This window comes from Lagenorhynchus albirostris, chromosome 11 (genome assembly GCF_949774975.1).
Source record: "Lagenorhynchus albirostris chromosome 11, mLagAlb1.1, whole genome shotgun sequence".
Classification (NCBI taxonomy): Eukaryota; Metazoa; Chordata; class Mammalia; order Artiodactyla; family Delphinidae; genus Lagenorhynchus; species Lagenorhynchus albirostris.
This window is the reverse complement of record NC_083105.1, coordinates 19,768,621-19,793,949: the sequence shown is the minus strand read 5'-3', so window position 1 is coordinate 19,793,949 and position 25,329 is coordinate 19,768,621. Positions and strand designations below refer to the sequence as shown.

General features: G+C 37.3%; 1 protein-coding gene across 1 annotated transcript in view; it reads left to right on the top strand.

The window, feature by feature from the left end:
* PARPBP (PARP1 binding protein) overlaps window positions 1-25,329 on the top strand; it is a 90,614-nt gene that overhangs the window by 41,795 nt on the left and 23,490 nt on the right. The window contains exons 5-6 of the mRNA XM_060164757.1: window positions 4,415-4,585; window positions 5,896-6,050. Coding sequence (XP_060020740.1) covers window positions 4,415-4,585; window positions 5,896-6,050 — 326 coding nt within the window. The remainder of the gene's footprint in view (window positions 1-4,414; window positions 4,586-5,895; window positions 6,051-25,329) is intronic.

Genomic DNA, 25,329 nt, shown 5'->3' with positions numbered 1-25,329 from the left:
ATTGACCTTACTATTGTTCCTGTGTATGTAATGTGTCATTTTGCTCTGGCTGCTCTTAAGATTTTTTATCTTTGGATGTCAGAGTTTAAGTGTAAAGGAGTGCTTTTGTTTGTGTTTTCCTACTTGAGTAACTTCTTGGATCTATAAATTGATGTTTTCCACCAAATTTGGGATGCTCTTTGCCATAATTTCAGCAAATATTTTTTCTGTTTTTTTCACTCCTCTGCAGGAATTTCAATTACATGTATGTCGGACTTGTTTAATTTGACCTGCAGATCTCTTTGGTTCCTTCTTTTTTTCTCTTTTGTTTTTCAGATTTGGTAATTTCTATTTGTATATCTATATGTGCACTGATAGTTTCTTTCACTTTCTTCAAGTTGCTGTTGAGCACACCAAGCAAATTTTGTTTCAGTTATTGTACTTTTTATCTCTAGAATTTTCTCTTTATATTGTCCACTTTTCAGTTCTCATTCCTCTATTAAGTCACTGATAACATAGTTTCCTTTAATTCATTGAACACATTTTAGTTTAGTTCTTTGACTATATTTAGAGCAGATGCTTTGATATTCTGTCTGATAAATCTAACATGTAGGTCCACTTGGTGACATTTTCTATTGACTGCTTTTTATCCTAAGAAGGGGTCACAGTCCCTTTTCTTTGGCTGTCTAGTAATTTTTGGATGAAACCCAAACATTTCAGGTAATATTTTATAGCAACTCCAGTTTTTTCTCATGTTCTTCTGAGGAACATTGGTTTTTATTTCTAGTAGGCAGGTAACTTGCCTAGATTCCAACTTCATAGTTTGTTTCCTTGGTGGTATGCATTGGATATCTGTTCTTATAGTTTCCCTTTGCTGATTTTTTTAGCTTGGCTTTTGTAAGCCTTCCCTCTGCCTGCCAAATTTGGCAGTCAGCCAAGCATTTGGGGGAGATATGGAGCTTATTTCTGTGGATTCCTTTTTTTTTTTTTTTTTCCTAGGGATTTTCATGAATTTTCCAGTTGTTCTGACAGGTTTTGGCTTTGTATACTTAACATTTCAAGCCTGTTCAGCTTCAGTTTTCTGCCACTTAAGCTATACACAGTTGTAGAGTGCACTCAGTTTAGCAAACCTTCAGACGCATAGCTCTGGTTCTTTATAGCTCAATCTTTCTAATATATTTCTTTCTGTTTTCTGTCTGTGTTTTTGATGGACCCCCTGGAATCTTCCCCATGCTTGCATAGTTTTGCTGTCAGCTAGGGATTTTGGATATTTATGCTCTCAATTGTTTCTAGGAATTCCTCCTTTGAATTTCTAGCTGTTTTCCCAGCTCTGAATTCTAATCTCTGGCACCTTTAGTCACTTCTATAGTCATGAAACTTGGGCCAGTAAACCACAAACTTAATTCATACCCTTCTTGTTGCAGTTCTTTTAAAACTAAATGTTCCTCCAGCCTCTATTTTTTGGACACTTACCAGTGTCTTTAAATACTATTTAAAATTTTTTATTTAATATTTAATGTTTGTTATTTAAGGGGTTCTCATGATAAGTTGCATCCCCTCCTTTACTGGAAGTTGTAGGGACTTGAATAAGCACAAACTTGCAATTCTTACCCTCCTTGTTGCAGTTCTTCTAACATTAAATTCTCCTTCAGCTTGTGTCTGCTTTTTGGATGCTTTCCAGTGTCTTTACATAGTTATGTTTTAAAAATTTTACCTAATATTTTGTAGTGGTTACCTGTGGGAGTTCACAGTATCACTTCTGTAATACTAGAAGTTGCAAGGCTTTGAAAAGCTATAGTTAGCTAATTTTAAGAAAAAGATCATTGAATACCCTGGTTTATTACTTGACTGTGAAGGACAAGTGCCGTATATATGAAATAACTATTGCCCCTATCAAGTTCTCACAAATGTTACTTATCTTGTGTTTGAACAGTCTATAGCTCTGTTTTAGGCCAGTTAATGTCAACGTCAACTACTTGCTATTATTTGCTAACATTTGGTTGAATCTCTTTATTTTAATTCTTAGTTGGTTATTTGGTATTGTGAAAGTCAGTATCTAGTAATTCTTCAGAAATTTAACAATTTAACTTCAGCCCTTATATCTTGCCCTGTAAAGAGACATGGGTATGGGACCAAATAGTGGCAGTTGGCCCATTCCCTACGCTTCAGGGAGCTTCATTGTTAGTGATTATTTAGTGGCAAATGTATGTAGGGAAATGATATCAGGTCTCATCAGAAATGCAGCTGTATCTTTTATATCATTTTCTAAGAGACATTTTCCAACAATTATGATAGTTGTTATTTACTTATAGATTCTCATTGATGGCAAGTTGGTTTCACGAGCCAGGATATGTTCATTGTTCAACCCAAACTTTTGGTTTATATGACAATTCTCTTTTCCCAAAGAGCTGAGTGAGATACTGTCATTGAATGATCATAAGTATTTTTGCTGAGTATTAAAAAAAGATTGTTGGAATGGGAGAAAATATTTGCAAATGATACGACAGGCAAGGGCTTAATCTCCAAAATATATAAACAGCTCATACAACTCAACAACAAAAAAATAAACAACCCAATCGAAAAATGGACAGAAGAGCTTACTAGACATTTCTCCAAAGAAGATCTTCAAGTAGTTACTTGAAAAGATGACCAACATCACTAAATTATTAGAGAAACGCAAATCAAAACTACAATGAGGTATCAACTCATACCAGTCAGAATGGCCATCATCAAAAAATCTACAAACAATAAATGCTGGAGAGGGTGTGGAGAAAAGGGAACCCTCTGGCACTGTTGGTGGGAATGTAAATTGATACAGCCACTATGGAGAACAGTATGGAGGTTCCTTAAAAAACTAAAAACAGAACTACCATATGACCCAGCAATCCCACTACTGGGCATATACCCTGAGAAAACCATAATTCAAAAAGAGTCATGTACCACAATGTTCATTGCAGCTCTATTTACAATAGCCAGGACATGGAAGCAACCTAAGTGTCCATCGACAGATGAATGGATAAAGAAGATGTGGCACATATATACAATGGAATATCACTCAGCCATAAAAAGAAACGAAATTGAGCTATTTGTAGTGAGGTGGATGGACCTAGAGTCTGTCATACAGAGTGAAGTAAGTCAGAAAGAGAAAAACAAATACCATATGCTAACACATATCTATGGAATCTAAAAAAAAAAATACGTTCTGAAGAACCTAGGGGCAGGACAGGAATAAAGACGCAGACCTACTAGAGAATGGACTTGAGGACACGGGGAGGGGGAAGGGTAAGCTGGGACGAAGTGAGAGAGTGGCATGGACTTATATATACTACCAAATGTAAAATCGATAGCTAGTGGGAAGCAGCTGCATAGCACAGGGAGATCAGGTCTGTGCTTTGTGACCACCTAGAGGGGTGGGATAAGGAGGGTGGGAGGGAGGGAGATGCAAGAGAGAAGAGTTATGGGGATATATATATAGCTGATTCACTCTGTTATAAAGCAGAAACTAACACACCATTGTAAAGCAATTATACTCCAATAAAGATGTTAAAAAAAAAACAACTCCAATGAGGTACCACCTCACACTGGTCAGAATGGGCATCATTAAAAAGTCTACAAATAACAAATGCTGGAGAGGGTGTGGAGAAAAGGGAACCCTACAACACTGTTGGTGGGAATGTAAGTTGGTACAGCCACTATGGAAAACAGTATGGAGGCTCCTCAGAAAGCTGAAAATAGAGTTACCATATGATCCAGCAATCCCACTCCTGGGAATATACCTGGTCAAAACTATAGTTCAGAAAGATACATGCGCCCCTATATTCATAGAAGCACTGTTCACAATAGCCAAAATATGGAAACAACCTAAATGTCCATTGACAGGTGAATGGATAAAGATGTGGTATATGTATATGATGGAATACTACTCAACCATAAAAAATAATGAAATAATGCCATTTGCAGCAACATGGATGCAACTAGAGATTATCATACTAAGTGAAGTAAGTCAGAAAGAGAAAAACGAATACCGTATTATATCACTTATATGTGAAATCTAAAATATGGCACAAATAAGTTTATCTACAAAACAAAAACCGACTCATAGATATAGAGAACAGACTTGTGGTTGCCAAGGGTGGTGGGGGGAGAGGGATGGACTGGGAGTTTGGGGTTGGTAGATGCAAACTATTACATTTAGAATCGATAAACAACAAGGTCCTACTGTATAGCATGGGGAACTATATTCAATATCCTGTGATAAACCATAATGGAAAAGAATATGAAAGAATGTTTATGTGTGTATAACTGAGTCACTTTGCTGCACAGCAGAGATTGGCACAGCATTGTAAATCACTTATACTTCAATAAAAAATAAATAAATAAAAAGATTATTTATGAATTTAGAAATCTTCAATAAAGAAAATATTTTATTGTACAGGTACAGTTACTAGCAAAGAAAATTATCTACTCATATTTAAACCTGCTGGTGAATTCAAAGAACGACTTGGCTCTGGCTCATATTCTCAATATTCCTGATAGAGGACTTGGAAGAGAAGCCTTCACTGATTTGAAACATGCTGCTCGAGAGAAACAGATGTCTATCTTTTTGGTATGGACATGTTACCTTTTCAATATTTATTTTAAAGACTCTCTGAACAGTGGATCCATGTACCTTAATATAGAATTCTTTTAACTATGACAGAGCAACTTTTAAATTGTGAATATGTGTTCTATGTCATGTATTTGAAAATCCGTGGTAGTTTTGTTTTTTACTGTATATTTTACTATATATATAGTTCATAAGGGAGAATTTCTCTAAAGCTGTGTTTCCCTACATGTGTTCTGCGGAGTGCTAACCCTGTTAGATTCTCCTTGAATAAATTATTTCCAGAGGCAAAAGTGCCTGTTCAATGCTCTTTGAATAAATGTTTCCAAGGGCAAAAAGTTGGAAATCGTGTATACTCTTACTGGATATATGTAATGCATGTATACTTCTTCCAAGAAGTCCTACCATAAAGAAACCTGCTTAAGTTAACCTTGTTATTTAACCTGTCATTTCCTAAGTTATTTAACCATGGAACTTTCCCCAGATTATTTAAATTTCATAGATTTTTCCTTTCTTAGGATATGCTTTGGAAAATACAGCTTTAGAACATTTTGTCTTTGATGGAGATGGCCTAATGTATAGCCATCATATTATATATATGTATTTTTATCATTGTAAAGGCAAGACCTTTTGAACTACACATGATCAAATGATCCAAAAATGTGCAAGCTAGATGGGGCTTAGTGATTATCTAGTCTAAACCTTTATTTTTCAAATAAAGAAGCTAAGGCTTGGAAGAGTTGAATTAATTGTTCAACTTTGAATAAATCAACATAATTGACACAGAAAAATCCCTTTGTTCCATATAACAATTCCAGTAGCCAGTAGTCAGTCTATTTAAGAATATATTTATTTTTTATAGAATACCACTGTCTAATTCTTTATAGACAGTGATATACTCTTCTTTTTATGGCCATGCTGTGCGGCTTGCGGGATCGTAGTACCCCGACCAGGGATTGAACCGGAGCCCCCTGCAGTGGAAGTGCAGAGGCCTGACCACTGGACCACCAGGGAATTCCCAACAATGATATACTCTTATGAACATATTCTTACGCTCTTAATTTGTCTCTAACTTGGCTCCTCAGTCTCAGTCTCCACCTGTGTTGCCATCACCCTTGCTGGCATGAATTCTACCTAACAGTTGTTTCTTTGATTATTTGCTTCTGAATGAAAATGTGGCATGAGTTATAAAAAGTGCTTCTCTTTACCTGTGTACCTAGAAATATGTAAATATGCCTAACTTCATAAAATAAGGTGTAGTTTTAACTTACTAAATCATTAAACATAACCAAATTATTTGTTTTAATTCATAGGTGGCTACATCATTTATTAGAACAATAGAGCTTGGAGGGAAAGGATATGCACCATCACCATCTGATCCTTTAAGGACACATATAAAAGGATTGTCTAATTTTATTAATTTCATTGACAAATTAGATGAAATTCTTGGAGAAATACCAAATCCAAGGTATGACAAATGGGTGTTATTAGTCTGTCTTTAAAACTTCACAGAATCAGAGGTAGATTAAAAATTAAGAGCTATTGAAATGACCAAGCATCAGACTAAGCTAGGAAGAAGAAACAAAATATCTATATGAGGGAGGGATAAATTAGGAGTTTGGGATTAGCAGATACAAACTACTATATATACAGTAGGTAAACAACAATGTCCTACTGTATAGCACAGGGAACTATATTCAATATCCTGTGATAAACTATAATAGGAAAGAATCGCTTTTACTGTACACCAGAAATTAACATGACATTGTTAATCAACTATACTTCAATTAATAAAATATCTAGATTAATAAATTATAATCACATGACCTTTCCCCCTAAATTTCTGCTTATCTGTCATTCTAAAATTTTTGCCAAAGTCAAATGGCATGTTCAAATTAAATTTGACTAGAGAAGAGGGCTTACCATTCTTTTTTTTTCTGGAAGAAATAGATTTTTGAGGATTGGAAATGACTGAATAGATAATTTCTTTAAACTTTTTATTTAGCAATAAAGGAAACTCATACCAAAAATGAGTCAGGAAATTGATAAAAATATAATGAATTTTATATTCCGTTTTCTGCTAGGTTTTTTTTCATTTTCTTTTTTTTTTTTTTTACATCTTTATTGGAGTATAATTGCTTTACAATGGTGTGTTAGTTTCTGCTTTATAACAAAGAGAATCAGTTATACATACACATATGTTCCCATATCTCTTCCCTCTTGCATCTCCCTCCCTCCCACCCTCCCTATCCCACCCCTCCAGGCAGTCACAAAGCACCGAGCTGATCTCCCTGTGCTATGCGGCTGCTTCCCACTAGCTATCTACCTTACATTTGGTAGTGTATATATGTCCATGCCTCTCTCGCTTTGTCACAGCTTACCCTTCCCCCTCCCCGTATCCTCAAGTCCATTCTCTAGTAGGTCTGTGTCTTTATTCCTGTCTTACCCCTAGGATCTTCATGACATTTTTTTTTCTTAGATTCCATATATATGTGTTAGCATACAGTATTTGTCTTTCTCTTTCTGACTTACTTCACTCTGTATGACAGACTCTAGGTCTATCCACCTCATTACAAATAGCTCAATTTCGTTTTTTTTTATGGCGGAGTAATATTCCATTGTATATATGTGCCACATCTTCTTTATCCATTCATCCGATGATGGGCACTTAGGTTGTTTCCATCTCCGGGCTATTGTAAAGAGAGCTGCAGTGAACAATTTGGTACATGACTCTTTTTGAATTATGGTTTTCTCAGGGTATATGCCCAGTGGGATTGCTGGGTCATATGGTAGTTCAATTTGTAGTTTTTTAAGGAACCTCCATACTGTTCTCCACAGTGGCTGTATCAATTTACATTCCCACCAACAGTGCCAGAGGGTTCCCTTTTTTCCATACCCTTTCCAGCATTTATTGTTTCTAGATTTTTTGATGATGGCCACTCTGACTGGTGTAAGATGATATCTCATTGTAGTTTTGATTTGCATTTCTCTAATGATTAATGATGTTGAGCATTCTTTCATGTGTTTGTTGACAGTCTGTATATCTTCTTTGGAGAAATGTCTATTTAGGTCTTCTGCCCATTTTTGGATTGGCTTGTTTGTTTTTTTGTTATTGAGCTGCATGAGCTGCTTATAAATTTTGGAGATTAATCCTTTGTCAGTTGCTTCATTTGGAAATATTTTCTCCCATTCTGAGGGTTTTCTTTTGGTCTTGTTTATGGTTTCCTTTCCTGTGCAAAAGCTTTTAAGTTTCATTAGGTCCCATTTGTTTATTTTTATTTCCATTTCTCTAGCAGGTGGGTCAAAAAGGATCTTGCTGTGATTTATGTCATAGAGTGTTCTACCTATGTTTTCCTCTAAGAGTTTGATAGTTTCTGGCCTTACATTTAGGTCTTTAATCCATTTTGAGCTTATTTTTGTGTATGGTGTTAGGGAGTGATCTAATCTCATTCTTTTACATGTAGCTGTCCAGTCTTCCCAGCACCACTTATTGAAGAGGCTGTCCTTTCTCCACTGTACATTCCTGCCTCCTTTATCAAAGATAAGGTGACCATATGTGCGTGGGTTTATCTCTGGGCTTTCTATCCTGTTCCATTGATCTATCTTTCTGTTTTTGTGCCAGTACCATACTGTCTTGATTACTGTAGCTTTGTAGTATAGTCTGAAGTCTGGGAGCCTGATTCCTCCAGCTCCATTTTTCGTTCTCAAGATTGCTTTGGATATTTGGGGTCTTTTGTGTTTCCATACAAATTGTGAAATTTTTTGTTCTAGTTCTGTGAAAAATACCAGTGGTAGTTTGATAGGGATTGCATTGAATCTGTAGATTGCTTTGGGTAGTATAGTCATTTTCACAATCTTGATTCTTCCAATCCAAGAACATGGTTTATCTCTCCATCTATTTGTATCATGTTTAATTTCTTTCATCAGTGTCTTATAATTTTCTACATACAGGTATTTTGTCTCCATAGGTAGGTTTATTCCTAGATAGTTTATTCTTTTTGTTGCAGTGGTAAATGGGAGTGTTTTCTTGATTTCACTTTCAGATTTTTCATCATTAGTATATAGGAATGCCAGAGATTTCTGTGCATTAATTTTGTATCCTGCTACTTTACCAAATTCATTGATTAGCTCTAGTAGTTTTCTGGTAGCATCTTTAGGATTCTCTATGTATAGGATCATGTCATCTGCAAACAGTGACAGCTTTACTTCTTCTTTTCCGATTTGGATTCCTTTTATTTCCTTTTCTTCTCTGATTGCTGTGGCTAAAACTTCCAAAACTATGTTGAATAAGAGTGGTGAGAGTGGGCAACCTTGTCTTGTTCCTGATCTTAGTGGAAATGCTTTCAGTTTTTCACCATTGAGGACGATGTTGGCTGTGGGTTTGTCATATATGGCCTTTATTATGTTGAGGAAAGTTCCCTCTATGCCTACTTTCTGCAGGGTTTTTATCATAAATGGGTGTTGAATTTTGTCGAAAGCTTTCTCTGCATCTATTGAGATGATCATATGGTTTTTCTCCTTCAATTTGTTAATATGGTTTATCACATTGATTGATTTGCGTATATTAAAGAATCCTTGCATTCCTGGAATAAACCCCACTTGATCATGGTGTCTGATCCTTTTAATGTGCTGTTGGATTCTGTTTGCTAGTATTTTGTTGAGGATTTTTGCATCTATGTTCATCAGTGATATTGGCCTGTAGTTTTCTTTCTTTGTGACATCCTTGTCTGGTTTTGGTATCAAGGTGATGGTGGCCTCGTAGGATGAGTTTGGGAGTGTTCCTCCCTCTGCTATATTTTGGAAGAGTTTGAGGATAGGTGTTAGCTCTTCTGTAAATGTTTGATAGAATTCGCCTGTGAAGCCATCTGGTCCTGAGCTTTTGTTCGTTGGAAGATTTTTAATCACAGTTTCAATTTCAGTGCTTGTGATTGGTCTGTTCATATTTTCTATTTCTTCCTGATTCAGTCTTGGCAGGTTGTGCATTTCTAAGAATTTGTCCATTTCTTCCAGGTTGTCCATTTTATTGGCATAGAGTTGCTTATAGTAATCTCCCATTTTCTTTTGTATTTCTGCAGTGTCAGTTGTTATTTCTCCTTTTTCATTTCTAATTCTATTGATTTGAGTCTTCTCCCTTTTTTTTTTGATGAGTCTGGCTAATGGTGTATCAATTTTGTTTATCTTCTCAAAGAACCAGCTTTTAGTTTTATTGATCTTTGCTATTGTTTCCTTCATTTCTTTTTCATTTATTTCTGATCTGATTTTTATGATTTCTTTCCTTCTGCTAGCTTTGGGTTTTTTTTTTCTTCTTTCTCTAATTGCTTTAGGTGCAAGATTAGGTTGTTTATTGGAGATTTTCTTGTTTCTTAAGGTAGGATTGTATTGCTATAAACTTCCCTCTTAGAATTGCTTTTGCTGCATCCCAAAGATTTTGGGTCGTCGTGTCTCCATTGTCGTTTGTTTCTAGGTATTTTTTGATTTTCTCTTTGATTTCTTCAGTGATCACTTCGTTATTAAGTAGTGTATTGTTTATCCTCCATGTATTTGTATTTTTTACAGATCTTTTCCTGTAATTGATATCTAGTCTCATAGTGTTGTGGTTGGAAAAGATACTTGATACAATTTCAATTTTCTTAAATTTACCAAGGCTTGATTTGTGACCCAAGATATGATCTATCCTGGAGAATGTTCCATGAGCACTTGAGAAAAATGTGTATTCTGTCGTTTTTGGATGGAATGTCCTATAAATATCAATTAAGTCCATCTTGTTTAACGTATCATTTAAAGCTGGTGTTTCCTTATTTATTTTCAGTTTGGATGATCTTTCCATTGGTGAGAGTGGGTGTTAAAGTCCCCTACTATGAATGTGTTACTGTCGATTTCCCCTTTTATGGCTGTTAGTATTTGCCTTATGTATCGAGGTGCTCCTATGTTGGGTGCATAAATATTTACAATTGTTATATCTTCTTGGATTGATCCCTTGATTATTATGTAGTATCCTTCTATGTCTCTTGTAATAGTCTTTATTTTAAAGTCTATTTTGTCTGATATGAGAATTGCTACTCCAGCTTTCTTTTGGTTTCCATTTGCATGAAATACCTTTTTCCATCCCCTTTCAGTCTGTATGTGTCCCTAGGTCTGAAGTGGGTCTATTGTAGACAGCAAATATATGGGTCTTGTTTTTGTATCCATTCAGCCAATCTGTGTCTTTTGGTGGGAGCATTTAGTCCATTTACATTTAAGGTAATTACTGATATGTATGTTCCTATTCCCATTTTCTTAATTGTTTTGGGTTCATTATTGTAGGTCTTTTCCTTCTCTTTTGTTTCTTGCCTAGAGAAGGTCCTTTAGCATTTGTTGTAAAGCTGGTTTGGTGGTGCTGAACTCTCTCAGCTTTTGCTTGTCTGTAAAGGTTTTAATTTCTCCATCAAATCTGAATGAGATTCTTGCTGGGTAGAGGAATCTTGGTTGCAGGTTTTTCTCCTTCATCACTTTAAATGTCCTGCCAGTCCCTTCTGGCTTGCAGAGTTTCTGCTGAAAGATCAGCTGTTAACCTTATGGGGATTCCCTTGTGTGTTATTTGTTGTTTTTCCCTTACTGCTTTTAATATGTTTTCTTTGTATTTAATTTTTGACAGTTTGATTAATATGTGTCTTGGTGTATTTCTCCTTGGATTTATCCTGTATGGGACTCTCTGTGCTTCCTGGACTTGATTATCTATTTCCTTTCCCATATTAAGGAAGTTTTCAACTCTAATCTCTTCAAATATTTTCTCAGTCCCTTTCTTTTTCTCTTCTTATTCTGGAACCCCTATAATTTGAATGTTGGTGCGTTTAATGTTGTCCCAGAGGTCTCTGAGACTGTTGTCGGTTCTTTTCATTCTTTTTTTCCTTATTCTGCTCTGCAGTAGTTATTTCCACTATTTTATCTTCCAGGTCACTTATCCGTTCTTCTGCCTCAGTTATTCTACTATTGATCCCATCTAGAGTATTTTTAATTTCATTTATTGTGTTGTTCATCGTTGTTTATTTCATATTTAGTTCTTCTAGGTCCTTGTTAAATGTTTCTTGCATTTTGTCTATTCTATTTCCAAGATTTTGGATCATCTTTACTATCATTATTCTGAATTCTTTTTCAGGTAGACTGCCTATTTCCTCTTCATTTGTTAGGTCTGGTGGGGTTTTATCTTGCTCCTTCATCTGCTGTGTGTTTTTCTGTCTTCTTATTTTCCTTATCTTACTGTGTTTGTGGTCTCCTTTTTGCAGGATGTAGGTTCGTAGTTCCCGTTGTGTTTGGTGTCTGTCATTTTCTTATGCATAAATTTTTGATTTGTTTTTAAATGATACTGGAATTAAGAGGTGTTTTTAATCAGATAGACTCTTATTTATAATATTGGTGTATTTTATGGTGAGTTAATTTTAGATTAATTTGTGGGGGGCAGAAATGGGTTGTGTATGCTAGCAATCATGAGAGATCATTGTCAGTTTGATGGGTATGCCATAGCATAGTACTAATAAAAATAGCTGGTATTTATTGAACACTGACTATGTATCAGACATTACACTGAACTCTTTATGGGGATTATCATTTGATCATTAAAAGAACCTTACATTGTAGTTGCTAGATAAATACTCAGTTTAGAGAGGAAGAAACTGAAGCACTGGTGTAACTTACCTTAGTCACATTGTTATTAAGTAGCAGAGTTGGGATCTGAATTCACTTCTGACCCAGAGACCCATTCTCTTAATCGCTATATTTTATTCTATGAAACGTCTTTCCATTTTAAGATTCCAAGAAGAATTTTTTTCAGGATTTTATTCTGAACTGTTTCCTTCTGTCTTCTTATATGGATATCTGTTACAACGAAGTGAATTTGGAAGAGGGTTTGAATATGTCTTATAGTCAATATCAGTGACATCTGAATTTCTAAATAATATATTGGCCAGCCATTTCTTCTGAGGTAGCATATAATTAATTTTAAAGAATACTATATTTTTGGCAAAGCAAAATAGATATATTTTGTTGAAGTCAAATGGTACTATAGACTTACAGTAATAAAATCCTCAGAGAAATTGACTTTTAATATTTTTATTTGTGTTTATTTCTCTATTTACCTCATTTAAATGAAATTTTTATGCAGCTATTTTTAAAATTTTTATTGAACTATAGTTGATTTACAATATCATGTTAGTTTCAGGTATACAGCATAGTGTTTCAGTATTTTTGCAGTTTATATTCCATTATAGGTTATTATAAGATATTGGGTATAATTTCCTGTGCTATACAGTAAATCCTTGTTGCCTATCTATTTTATGTATAGTAGTTTGTATCTTTTAATCCTGTACTCCTAATTTATCCCTCCCCCCTCTCCCCTTTGGTAACCATAAACTAGTTTTCTATGTCTGTGAGTCTGTTTCTGTTTTGTATATATGTGTATTTGTCTTTATTTTTTTAGATTCCACATATAAGTGATATCATTTAGTATTTGTCTTTCTCTGTCTGACTTACTTCACTAAGCATAGTATTCTCTGTGTCTATCCACAGTGTTACAAATGGCAATATTTCATTCTTACCTGTTCGATTAAGCGCTAGGGTTGCTTCCATGTCTTGGCTATTGTAAATAGTGCTTTTCTGAATATTGGGGTGCATATATCTTTCCGAATTAGTGTTTTCATTTTTTCCAGATATATACCCAGGAGGAGAATTGCCAGATCATATGGTAGTTCTATTTTTAGTTTTTTAAGGAACCTCCATAGTGTCTTCCATGGTGGCCGTACCAGTTTACATTCCCAGCAGCAGTGTTTGAGATTCCCTTATCTCCACATCCTCTCCAACACTTGTTATTTGTAGACTTTTTGATGATAGCCATTCTGACAGGTGTGCGGTGATACCTTATTGTGGTTTTGATTTGCATTTCTCTAATAATTAGCGATGTTGAGCATCTTTTCATGTGTCTGTTAGCCATCTGTATGTCTTGTCTGGAAAAATGTCTATTCAGGTCTTCTGCCCAATTTTTGATTAGTTGATTTGTTTTTTGATACTGAGTTATATGAGCTGTCTGTATCTTGGATATTAAGCCCTTGTTGGTCTATGCAGCTAATTTTGAGTTTCAATTTTAGGCATTATTTATTAACTTCCTACCATGGAAGATGAGGATTTGCCACCCACTCACCAACCTCCCAATACTCCTCTTTTCCTCTCCCCCTCCTACCACACACACAGACACATACACACACTTCTCTTCTTCTCTCCTTCTAATATAGTTATACCACAGTATCAGGTTAAATCATATTTTAGGGTTTACATTATTATAACTCTGTATTTATTACCTACAGCTAAGCTATATTATATACTGTTATTATACTTCCTTTCTTGTATACATTTTTGGTTTTTTTCTGGAGTCAATGATTATCTACTTTTTTCTCTTGCTTTGCTTCTTATATATTTATTATCAATTCTTTATCAAGTTTGCCAATGAAAGTATACAATTTCTTCTTTTTTATTAGGTCATCTATCAGTTCTGATTTTTGCCCTTGAAGACATTCCTTCTGGAGAGTCATCTATCTTCTTCATTCAGTCTGTATACTTTTGCTTGCTAGGCCTGTTTCAGAGTGTCAGCCATGAAGCTTCATCACCTTGTGAATTTTCTTTGCCTCTGCCTTGTTTCCAGGATTCCATGACTTTATTTTTAATTGGTTAAACCCCTTATTTTGCTCAAGTAGCTTTCTGAGAAAAAGTAAATGGGAGATATATATCATTATTCTCACATTTGATTGTATGTGATCTTATGCTTCATTTATTTCTCCAAGGTTATTTAATTTATATGATCATTTTTCATCTGCTTCCTGGATAGTCTTTGTTTTATCTAGTTGAATGTTTTTCTTTTTGCTTCTGTTGCCCTCTTTCATGTTCCTAAAATGTAGGGTGATTCTGGACTGTTGTTTCATATTTAGGAATGAGACCCTATAAGGGTGATTAGCAGCTCTATACAGTGGACTTCATTATAGCATAGTAGCCACTTGGCTCTTTTATTGGAAATTCTCCAAATGTGAATAATTGCAGGTCTTTTCTTTGGAACTTACTCCAAAATTTCCACAGTGGCATCCTTTAGTCTCTTTCTGAAAGCAGTAAGTCTGGCTAGCAATATTCTGGGATTTGAGGGAGGGTAGGTTGATGCTGAGCCACCCAGTTCAATAGGTAGACTTTTGCTCAGGCCCTCTGTTTTCAGTCATTGGTACCTATAGGTCTGGAGCCTCTCTGGCTTAGTTTCTTCAGCGTAATCCTGCTTTCCATGCTGAGGTGACAGAAGTGCACTAGCCTGATTGCTCAGAATAAGAGAGGAGATTCAGGGGTCGAAGTATTCCTCACATAGAGTGTCAACCAGCTTTCTTATTTGCAATGACACCTTCACCATAGCCTTCAGTATTGCCTTCAGTTTCTGAGATTACTTCTTATTGGTCTATCTTTTGCAGTTAACTTATGTTGTAGCTTTCTGTGTCCTGGGTAGTCAGTTATCACCTTTCCATCTGCTCTTCGTCTTTCTGTACTTTCATGATATGTCTCTGCTCTCGACTATTGTCTCCTCTCCCATTCTGTTTTTCTTTATGGATTTAAAACATTTTCCTTTTTGTCACTTTAGTGGCACTTTAGGAGGGAGCAGATATAAGTGCATATATTCAATCCAATGTAATTTTATAATTATATTCCTTTTTGGAGGAATTTCTAGTTGGGGTAAGTTAACAGGGTAAAAGTACATCCATACATACACTTTTGTACAAAAGGGTAGAAGTACGTTTTAGAGGCACCTAGGGTACACTTCAGTTCTTCAATTTAGCAGCCATCTATTTTGAATATCCTGTTTGGTCATAATGAGCAATTAATCTGTGTTCTAGGGACGATACTGAAGAAGTGGGTGTTTAAATAGTCCATCTGAGCAATCTCTATTTTCTTCTGTAAGGTGATTTTTGCATATGTTAAGTATATATGCATTTCATGGTTATAAATAGTAAAGTTATCAAAAACTTAAAACATGTATTCTATTTATGTAATAATGGAAAGATGTACAGAGGAAAGGACAGTTGCCCTAGTTTGTGGGAGCCGGGGATAAGAGTGTCAGGAGTGTTTACCTGGATGTTTGTTAACGGTTGAGCTTAAGGATGAACTTGAAGGAGTTAACCAGACATGGAGAATGGTGGTGAAATGAAGTCCAGATGGGGAGAAGGGAGGATATTTCCTATAGTATGGGTAACCTATTGGGACAATGTTTCATTGGTTATTCATTTTGTCTCATAATTTCAACTTCTACTAGTCCTTTAGCCACAGTCTATAAAGATTATAAGAAAAAACAACAAATCATCTTCTGTTTTTGTCAGTTCCTTCCTTTTATAGCTCAAATTCTTGAAAAAATACTGTCTTTTATTCCACTTCCCAATTTCTAATGATTTAAAATATCTTGAATATGTCTCATGAGGCTGTAAACTCTATGAGAGCTTTATCGATTTTCTTCACTAATATTCCCCAGCCCTAGAACACTTTCTGGCACAGAGTAGGCACTCAATACTTATTTACTTGTCTGTGTTTAACTGACTCACACTTATTCACTTTTCCACTCTACTGAAGCTGTTTTGCGAAAGATCTTCTTATGATCTTCTAGTTGGCATAGCCTCTGGTCTCTTTGAGTCCTGAAGTTTGATCATTTTCTCTTTTAGAGCTCTTTTCCCCATAACTTCTGAGATTTTGTTTTCTTATTTTCTACTTAGCTCTCTGACTGCATATATGCAAATTCTAAATCCATAGTTCAGTGAAATCCAAACTCTTTCCTGAGCTTCCAAAATATATCTTTATGTACCTATAGGTTGTTATGTCCAATGAAACTCAAACTTAGCATCTCCCAAACTAAATCTTCATCTTTCCCTGCGTACCTGCTTGATGGGTACCTCCTCCCAAAGTACCCAGCTTGATGAAGCCTTTCTGCCTCCAGCTGCCCAAGCAGAAATTTGAAACATATGTTTTTATTATTATTATTTTAGTACATCTTTATTGGAGTATAATTGCTTCACAGTACTGGGTTAGTTTCTGTTGTACAACAAAATGAATCAGCCATATGCATACCTATATCCCCATATCCCCTCCCTCTTGAACCTCCCTCCCATCCTCCGTATCCCACCCCTCTAGGTGGTCACAAAGCACTGAGCTGATCTCCCTGTGCTATGCAGCTGCTTCCCACTAGCTATCTGTTTTACATTTGGTAGTGTATATATGTCCATGCCACTCTCTCACTTCGTCCCAGCTTACCCTTCCCCCTCTCCATGTCCTCAAGTCCATTCTTCCTTTCACTGTCCCTTCATTCACTAAGATCCATCAATTCTTCTTACTTAACATTTTTGATATTCGTTATCTCTATTCCTGTAGCTACTATCTTATTTCCATTTTTTATGGAAAGTCTGTTTTCAGACTTTCATCCTTTCTTGCCTGGACTTTTTTTACTTATCTCCAAGTTGTTCATTGCCCCATCCTGTTGTTCTCACTGCTGTCAGTGGTCTTTTCAAAGCAGCAGATGTTACCACCATAATTAAAACCCTTCAATGATTCCATATTAGGTACAGGATAAAAATCCAGAAACCTCAGTATGGTGTACAAATTCTATACTCTCTACCTCCTGATTGTATCTCACCCTGGCCTCTGTCCCTCAACCTTAAAACTCAGAGATAAAAATGTATTTAACCCTTGTAGCTGAGTGTAAGTTTGTACTAATTGTCTTATAATAGGGTGGTGGTGGTGGTAGGGAATCACAATAATCTTTGAGTCCAAGGAATGGTGGGGAATAGACAGACAGGGGAGGAATCCAAATCACACTTACCTCTCTGCTGCCAGCTTTTCATCAGACCATCTTAGCTATAGTATGGTTGCATTTCTACACTTTGCCAGTAGGTGCCACCATAAAATACATACTGTACTTTCACCTGAAAAACATCTTAAATTAGGAGTTTCAGGTTACATAAATTAGTTAGCACCCTGTTGTTCAAATGTTTAAAATTCTGTATTTCAATTTTAGTACACACCTGCATTATATTTATTGGACTAAATATTATGCATTTATAGAATGTTAAGTATAGCTGAAATTATCCAGTCCAGAATCCTAGTGTTACATTTCTCATTTTAAAATATTTCAGAATCATTTTTGATACATTTCATGTAGTACCTTTAATCACATTTAATTTTTAAAGATACAATTTATTTAGCAAATAGTTATCAAATTCTTAAAGATGGTAGGGAAAAGACAAGTCATTCTATATAGTAAAGGTAGTCAATAATTCATTAAAATATTACCCATTATTTGTATTATTGCTTATTGTTCTCTTTCAGTCACTGTGTTTTGATTCAGTCTTGGGGATTTAATTGTGTTTTTCCTCACTAGCTTCATTTTTCTGTTTCTGCCCCAGAGCTTTAATGTGATGCATTTAGCAGTCAGGAACTTCGATTAACCTCTTTCTCACCTAAATTCTTCTATTAATGTTTATCCAGAGTAGTCATATCTTCTGGGATGCTTTCCTGAAGACCTCCTTCTTCTCTTACCTCCCCACTTAAATCCCCTCTATACCTTTGTTATCTCATTGTATCAACTGATCTGATCAATCGTGACCTATTAAAAAGAAATCTTTTATTCATTTTGTATCCCCAGTGCCTATGACAAATGTCCTGGCATCATTTGGATTAAAACTTCAGGAGTTTCTGGGCTCTAGAGGCAATAATTTGAATTATGCTATGTTGCTGAGCAGGTATTTGAAGAGCTAATGTTGGCTCTTATAGTGAACATATAGCAATAGACTAGTCATAGCACTGGTGTTTGCGGTATTTTGCTAAGGGTCAAAATGCTGAGCTTGGCAAGCAACTGAAATACAAATCTTATGAATTTTTCTAAATACAGTTCATTCAGGGGATTATATCATCTTTAAAATTTAGAATATTTGTTCTTGTAGAAGGAATGGGAAAAGAGGACAAGGGTGACTTTTACCTTTAATAGTACTGAAAGCTTTTTTTTTCTTTTTTGTTCTTATAACTGATACTGTGACACTTTCTTTTTTTTTTTTTTTTTTAACATCTTCATTGGAGCACAATCGCTCCACAATGGTATGCCAGCTCCAGCTTCAAAACAAAACGAATCAGCTATATACATACATATATTCCCATATCTCTTCCCGCTTGCGTCTCCCTCCCTCCCACCCTCCCTATCCCACCCCTCCAGGCGGTCACAAAGCACCGAGCTGATCTCCCTGTGCTATGCGGCTGCTTCCCACTAGCTATTTACCTTACGTTTGGTAGTGTATATATGTCCATGCCTCTTTATCGCTTTGTCACCGTTTACCCTTCCCCCTCCCCATAACCTCAAGTCCATTCTCTAGTAAGTCTGTGTCTTTATTCCTGTTTCACCCCTAGGTTTTTCATGACATTTTTTTTTTAAATTCCATATATATGTGTTAGCATACGGTATTTGTCTCTCTCTTTCTGACTGACTTCACTCTGTATGACAGACTCTAGGTCTATCCACCTCATTACAAATAGCTCAATTTCGTCTCTTTTTATGGCTGAGTAATATTCCATTGTATATATGTGCCACATCTTCTTTATCCATTCATCCGATGATGGACACTTAGGTTGTTTCCATCTCCGGGCTATTGTAAATAGAGCTGCAATGAACATTTTGGTACATGACTCTTTTTGAATTATGGTTTTCTCAGGGTATATGCCCAGTAGTGGGATTGCTGGGTCATATGGTAGTTCTATTTGTAGCTTTTTAAGGAACCTCCATACTGTTCTCCACAGTGGCTGTATCAATTTACATTCCCACCAACAGTGTAAGAGGGTTCCCTTTTCTCCACACCCTCTCCAGCATTTATTGTTTCTAGATTTTTTTGATGATGGCCATTCTGACTGGTGTGAGATGATATCTCATTGTAGTTTTGATTTGCATTTCTCTCATGATTAGTGATGTTGAGCATTCTTTCATGTGTTTGTTGGCACTCTGTATATCTTCTTTGGAGAAATGTCTATTTAGGTCTTCTGCCCATTTTTGGATTGGGTTGTTTGTTTTTTTGTTACTAAGCTGCATGAGCTGCTTATAAATTTTGGAGATCAATCCTTTGTCAGTTGCTTCATTTGCAAATATTTTCTCCCATTCTGAGGGTTGTCTTTTGGTCTTCTTTATGGTTTCCTTTGCTGTGCAAAAGCTTTTAAGTTTCATTAGGTCCCATTTGTTTACTCTTGTTTTTATTTCCATTTCTCTAGGAGGTGGGTCAAAAAGGACCTTGCTGTGATTTATGTCATAGAGTGTTCTGCCTATGTTTTCCTCTAAGAGTTTGATAGTTTCTGGCCTTACATTTAGGTCTTTAATCCATTTTGAGCTTATTTTTGTGTATGGTGTTAGGGAGTGATCTAATTTCATACCTTTACATGTAGCTGTCCAGTTTTCCCAGCACCACTTATTGAATAGGCTGTCCTTTCTCCACTGTACATTTCTGCCTCCTTTGTCAAAGATAAGGTGACCATATGTGCGTGGGTTTATCTCTGGGCTTTCTATCCTGTTCCATTGATCTATCTTTCTGTTTTTGTGCCAGTACCATACCGTCTTGATAACTGTAGCTTTGTAGTATAGTCTGAAGTCTGGGAGCCTGATTCCTCCAGTTCCTTCTTTCGTTCTCAAAATTGCTTTGGCTATTCGGGGTCTTTTGTGTTTCCATACAAATTGCAAAATTTTTTGTTCTAGTTCTGTGAAAAATGCCAGTGGTAGTTTGATAGGGATTGCATTGAATCTATAGATTGCTTTCGGTAGTAGAGTCATTTTCACAATGTTGATTCTTCCAATCCAAGAACATGGTATATCTCTCCATCTATTTGTATCGTCTTTAATTTCTTTCATCAGTGTCTTATAATTTTCTGCATACAGGTCTTTTGTCTCCTTAGGTAGGTTTATTCCTAGATATTTTATTCTTTTTGTTGCAATGGTAAATGGGAGTGTTTTCTTGATTTCACTTTCAGATTTTTCATCATTAGTATATAGGAATGCCAGAGATTTCTGTGCATTAATTTTGTATCCTGCCACTTTACCAAATTCATTGATTAGCTCTAGTAGTTTTCTGGTAGCATCTTTAGGGTTCTCTATATATAGGATCATGTCATCTGCAAACAGTGACAGCTTTACTTCTTCTTTTCCGATTTGGATTCCTTTTATTTCCTTTTCTTCTCTGATTGCTGTGGCTAAAACTTCCAAAACTATGTTGAATAAGAGTGGTGAGAGTGGGCAACCTTGTCTTGTTCCTGATCTTAGTGGAAATGCTTTCAGTTTTTCACCATTGAGGATGATGTTTGCTGTGGGCTTGTCATATATGGCCTTTATTATGTTGAGGAAAGTTCCCTCTATGCCTACTTTCTGCAGGGTTTTTATCATAAATGGGTGTTGAATTTTGTCAAAAGCTTTCTCTGCATCTATTGAGATGATCATATGGTTTTTCTCCTTCAGTTTGTTAATATGGTTTATCACATTGATAGATTTGCGTATATTGAAGAATCCTTGCATTCCTGGAATAAACCCCACTTGATCATGGTGTCTGATCCTTTTAATGTGCTGTTGGATTCTGTTTGCTAGTATTTTGTTGAGGATTTTTGCATCTATGTTCATCAGTGATATTGGCCTGTAGTTTTCTTTCTTTGTGACATCCTTGTCTGGTTTTGGTATCAAGGTGATGGTGGCCTCGTAGAAGGAGTTTGGGAGTGTTCCTCCCTCTGCTATATTTTGGAAGAGTTTGAGAAGGATAGGTGTTAGCTCTTCTCTAAATGTTTGATAGAATTCGCCTGTGAAGCCATCTGGTCCTGGGCTTTTCTTTGTTGGAAGATTTTTAATCACAGTTTCAATTTCAGTGCTTGTGATTGGTCTGCTCATATTTTCTATTTCTTCCTGATTCAGTCTTGGCAGGTTGTGCATTTCCAAGAATTTGTCCATTTCTTCCAGATTGTCCATTTTATTGGCATAGAGTTGCTTGTAGTAATCTCTCATGATCTCTTTTATTTCTGCAGTGTCAGTTGTTACCTCTCCTTTTTCATTTCTAATTCTATTGATTTGAGTCTTCTCCCTTTTTTTCTTGATGAGTCTGGCTAGTGGTTTATCTATTTTGTTTATCTTCTCAAAGAACCAGCTTTTAGTTTTATTGATCTTTGCTATTGTTTCCTTCATTTCTTTTTCATTTATTTCTGATCTGATTTTTATGATTTCTTTCCTTCTGCTAGCTTTGGGGTTTTTTTGTTCTTCTTTCTCTAATTGCTTGAGGTGCAAGGTTAGGTTGTTTATTCGAGATGTTTCCTGCTTCTTAAGGTGGGCTTGTATTGCTATAAACTTCCCCCTTAGAACTGCTTTTGCTGCATCCCACAGGTTTTGGGTCGTTGTGTCTCCATTGTCGTTTGTTTCTAGGTATTTTTTGATTTCCTGTTTGATTTCTTCAGTGGTCACTTCATTATTAAGTAGTGTATTGTTTAGCCTCCATATGTTTGTATTTTTTACAGATCTTTTCCTGTAATTGATATCTAGTCTCATGGCGTTGTGGTCAGAAAAGATACTTGATACAATTTCAATTTTCTTAAATTTACCAAGGCTTGATTTGTGACCCAAGATATGATCTATTCTGGAGAATGTTCCATGAGCACTTGAGAAAAATGTGTATTCTGTTGTTTTTGGATGGAATGTCCTATAAATATCAATTAACTCCATCTCGTTTAATGTATCATTTAAAGCTTGTGTTTCCTTATTTATTTTCATTTTGGATGATCTGTCCATTGGTGAAAGTGGGGTGTTAAAGTCCCCTACTATGAATGTGTTACTGTCGATTTCCCCTTTTATGGTTGTCAGTATTTGCCTTATGTATTGAGGTGCACCTAAGTTGGGTGCATAAATATTTACAATTGTTATATCTTCCTCTTGGATCGATCCCTTGATCATTATGTAGTGTCCTTCTTTGTCTTTTCTAATAGTCTTTGTTTTAAAGTCTATTTTGTCTGATATGAGAATTGCTACTCCAGCTTTCTTTTGGTTTCCATTTGCATGAAATACCTTTTTCCATCCCCTTACTTTCAGTCTGTATGTGTCTCTAGGTCTGAAGTGGGTCTCTTGTAGACAGCAAATATATGGGTCTTGTTTTTGTATCCATTCAGCCAATCTGTGTCTTTTGGTGGGAGCATTTAGTCCATTTACATTTAAGGTAATTATCGATATGTGTGTTCCTATTCCCATTTTCTTAATTGTTTTGGGTTCATTATTGTAGGTCCTTTTCTTCTTTTGTGTTTCTTGCCTAGAGAAGTTCCTTTAGCAGTTGTTGTAGAGCTGGTTTGGTGGTGCTGAACTCTCTCAGCTTTTGCTTGTCTGTAAAGGTTTTAATTTCTCCATCAAATCTGAATGAGATCCTTGCTGGGTAAAGTAATCTTGGTTGCAGGTTTTTCTCCTTCAACACTTTCAATATGTCCTGCCACTCCCTTCTGGCTTGCAGAGTTTCTGCTGAAAGATCAGCTGTTAACCTTATGGGGATTCCCTTGTGTGTTATTTGTTGTTTTTCCCTTGCTGCTTTTAATATGTTTTCTTTGTATTTAATTTTTGACAGTTTGATTAATATGTGTCTTGGCGTATTTCTCTTTGGATTTATCCTGTATGGGACTCTCTGTGCTTCCTGGACTTGATTAACTATTTCTTTTCCCATATTAGGGAAGTTTTCAACTATAATCTCTTCAAATATTTTCTCAGTCCCTTTCTTTTTCTCTTCTTCTTCTGGAACCCCTATAATTCGAATGTTGGTGCGTTTAATGTTGTCCCAGAGGTCTCTGAGACTGTCCTCAGTTCTTTTCATTCTTTTTTCTTTTTTCTGCTCTGCAGTAGTTATTTCCACTATTTTATCTTCCAGGTCACTTATCCGTTCTTCTGCCTCAGTTATTCTGCTATTGATCCCATCTAGAGTATTTTTAATTTCATTTATTGTGTTGTTCATCGTTGCTTGTTTCATCTTTAGTTCTTCTAGGTCCTTGTTAACTGATTCTTGCAATTTGTCCATTCTATTGTCCATTCTATCTCCAAGATTTCGGATCAACCTTACTATCATTATTCTGAATTCTTTTTCAGGTAGACTGCCTATTTCCTCTTCATTTGTTAGGTCTGGTGGGTTTTTATCTTGCTCCTTCATCTGCTGTGTGTTTTTCTGCCTTTTCATTTTGCTTATCTTACTGTGTTTGGGGTCTCCTTTTTTGCAGGCTGAAGGTTCGTAGTTCCTGTTGTTTTTTGTGTCTGTCCCCAGTGGCTAAGGTTGGTTCAGTGGGTTGTGTAGGCTTCCTGGTGGAGGGTACTAGTGCCTGTGTTCTGGTGGATGAGGCTGGATCTTGTCTTTCTGGTGGGCAGGTCCACGTCTGGTGGTGTGTTTTGGGGTGTCTGTAGACTTACTATGATTTTGGGCAGCCTCTCTGCTAATGGGTGGGGTTGTGTTCCTGTCTTGCTAGTTGTTTGGCATAGGATGTCTAGCACTGTAGCTTGCTGGTCGTTGAGTGAAGCTGGGTGCTGGCGTTGAGATGGAGATCTCTCGGAGATTTTTGCTGTTTGATATTATGTGCAGCTGGGAGGCCTCTTGTGGACCAGTGTCCTGAAGTTGGCTCTCCCACCTCAGAGGCACAGCACTGACTCCTGGCTGCAGCACCAAGAGCCTTTCATCCACAGGGCTCCTTAATTTGGGATGATTCGTTGTCTATTCAGGTATTCCACAGATGCAGGGTATATCAAGTTGATTGTGGAGCTTTAATCCGCTGCTTCTGAGGCTGCTGGGAGAGATTTCCCTTTCTCTTCTTTGTTCTCACAGTTCCCAGGGGCTCAGCTTTGGATTTGGCCCCGCCTGTGCGTGTAGGTCGCCGGAGGGCGTCTGTTCTTCGCTCAGACAGGACGGGGTTAAAGGAGCCGCTTATTCGGAGGCTCTGGCTCACCCAGGCCGGGGGGGGAGGGAGGGTCACGGAGTGCGGGGCGGGCCTGCAGCGGCAGAGGCCGGCATGACGCTGCAGCCTGAGGGCACCGTGCGCTCTCCGGGGGGAGCCGTCCCTGGATCCCGGGACCCTGGCAGTGGCGGGCTGCACAGGCTCCCCGGAAGGGCGTGTGGCTAGTGACCTGTGCTCGCACACAGGCCTCCTGACGGCGGCAGCAGCGGCCTCAGCGTCCCATGTCCGTCTCTGGGCTCCGCAATCTTAGCCGCGGCTCGCGCCCGTCCCTGGAGCCCTCTCAAGCAGCGCTCTTAATCCCCTCTCCTCGTGCACCAGGAAACAAAGAGGGACGTAAAAGTCTCTTGCCTCTTCGGCAGGTCCAGACCCCTCCCCGGACTCTCTCCCGGCCAGCCGCGGCGCACCAACGCCCTGCAGGCTGTGTTCACGCCGCCAACCTCAGTCCTCTCCCGGCGCTCCGACAAAAGCCGGAGCCTCAGCTCCCAGTCCCGCCCGCCCCGGCGGGCGAGCAGACAAGCCTCTCGGCTGGTGAGTGCCGGTCGGCCCGATCCTCTGCGCTGGAATCTGTCCGCTTTGCCCTCCGCACCCCTGTTGCTGTGTTCTCCTCCGCGGCTCCCAAGCTCCCCCACTCCGCCTCCCGAAGTCTCCACCCGCGAAGGGGCTTCCTAGTGTGTGGACACTTTTCCTCCTTCACAGCTCTCTCCCGCTGGTGCAGGATCCGTCCCTATCCTTTTGTCTCTGTT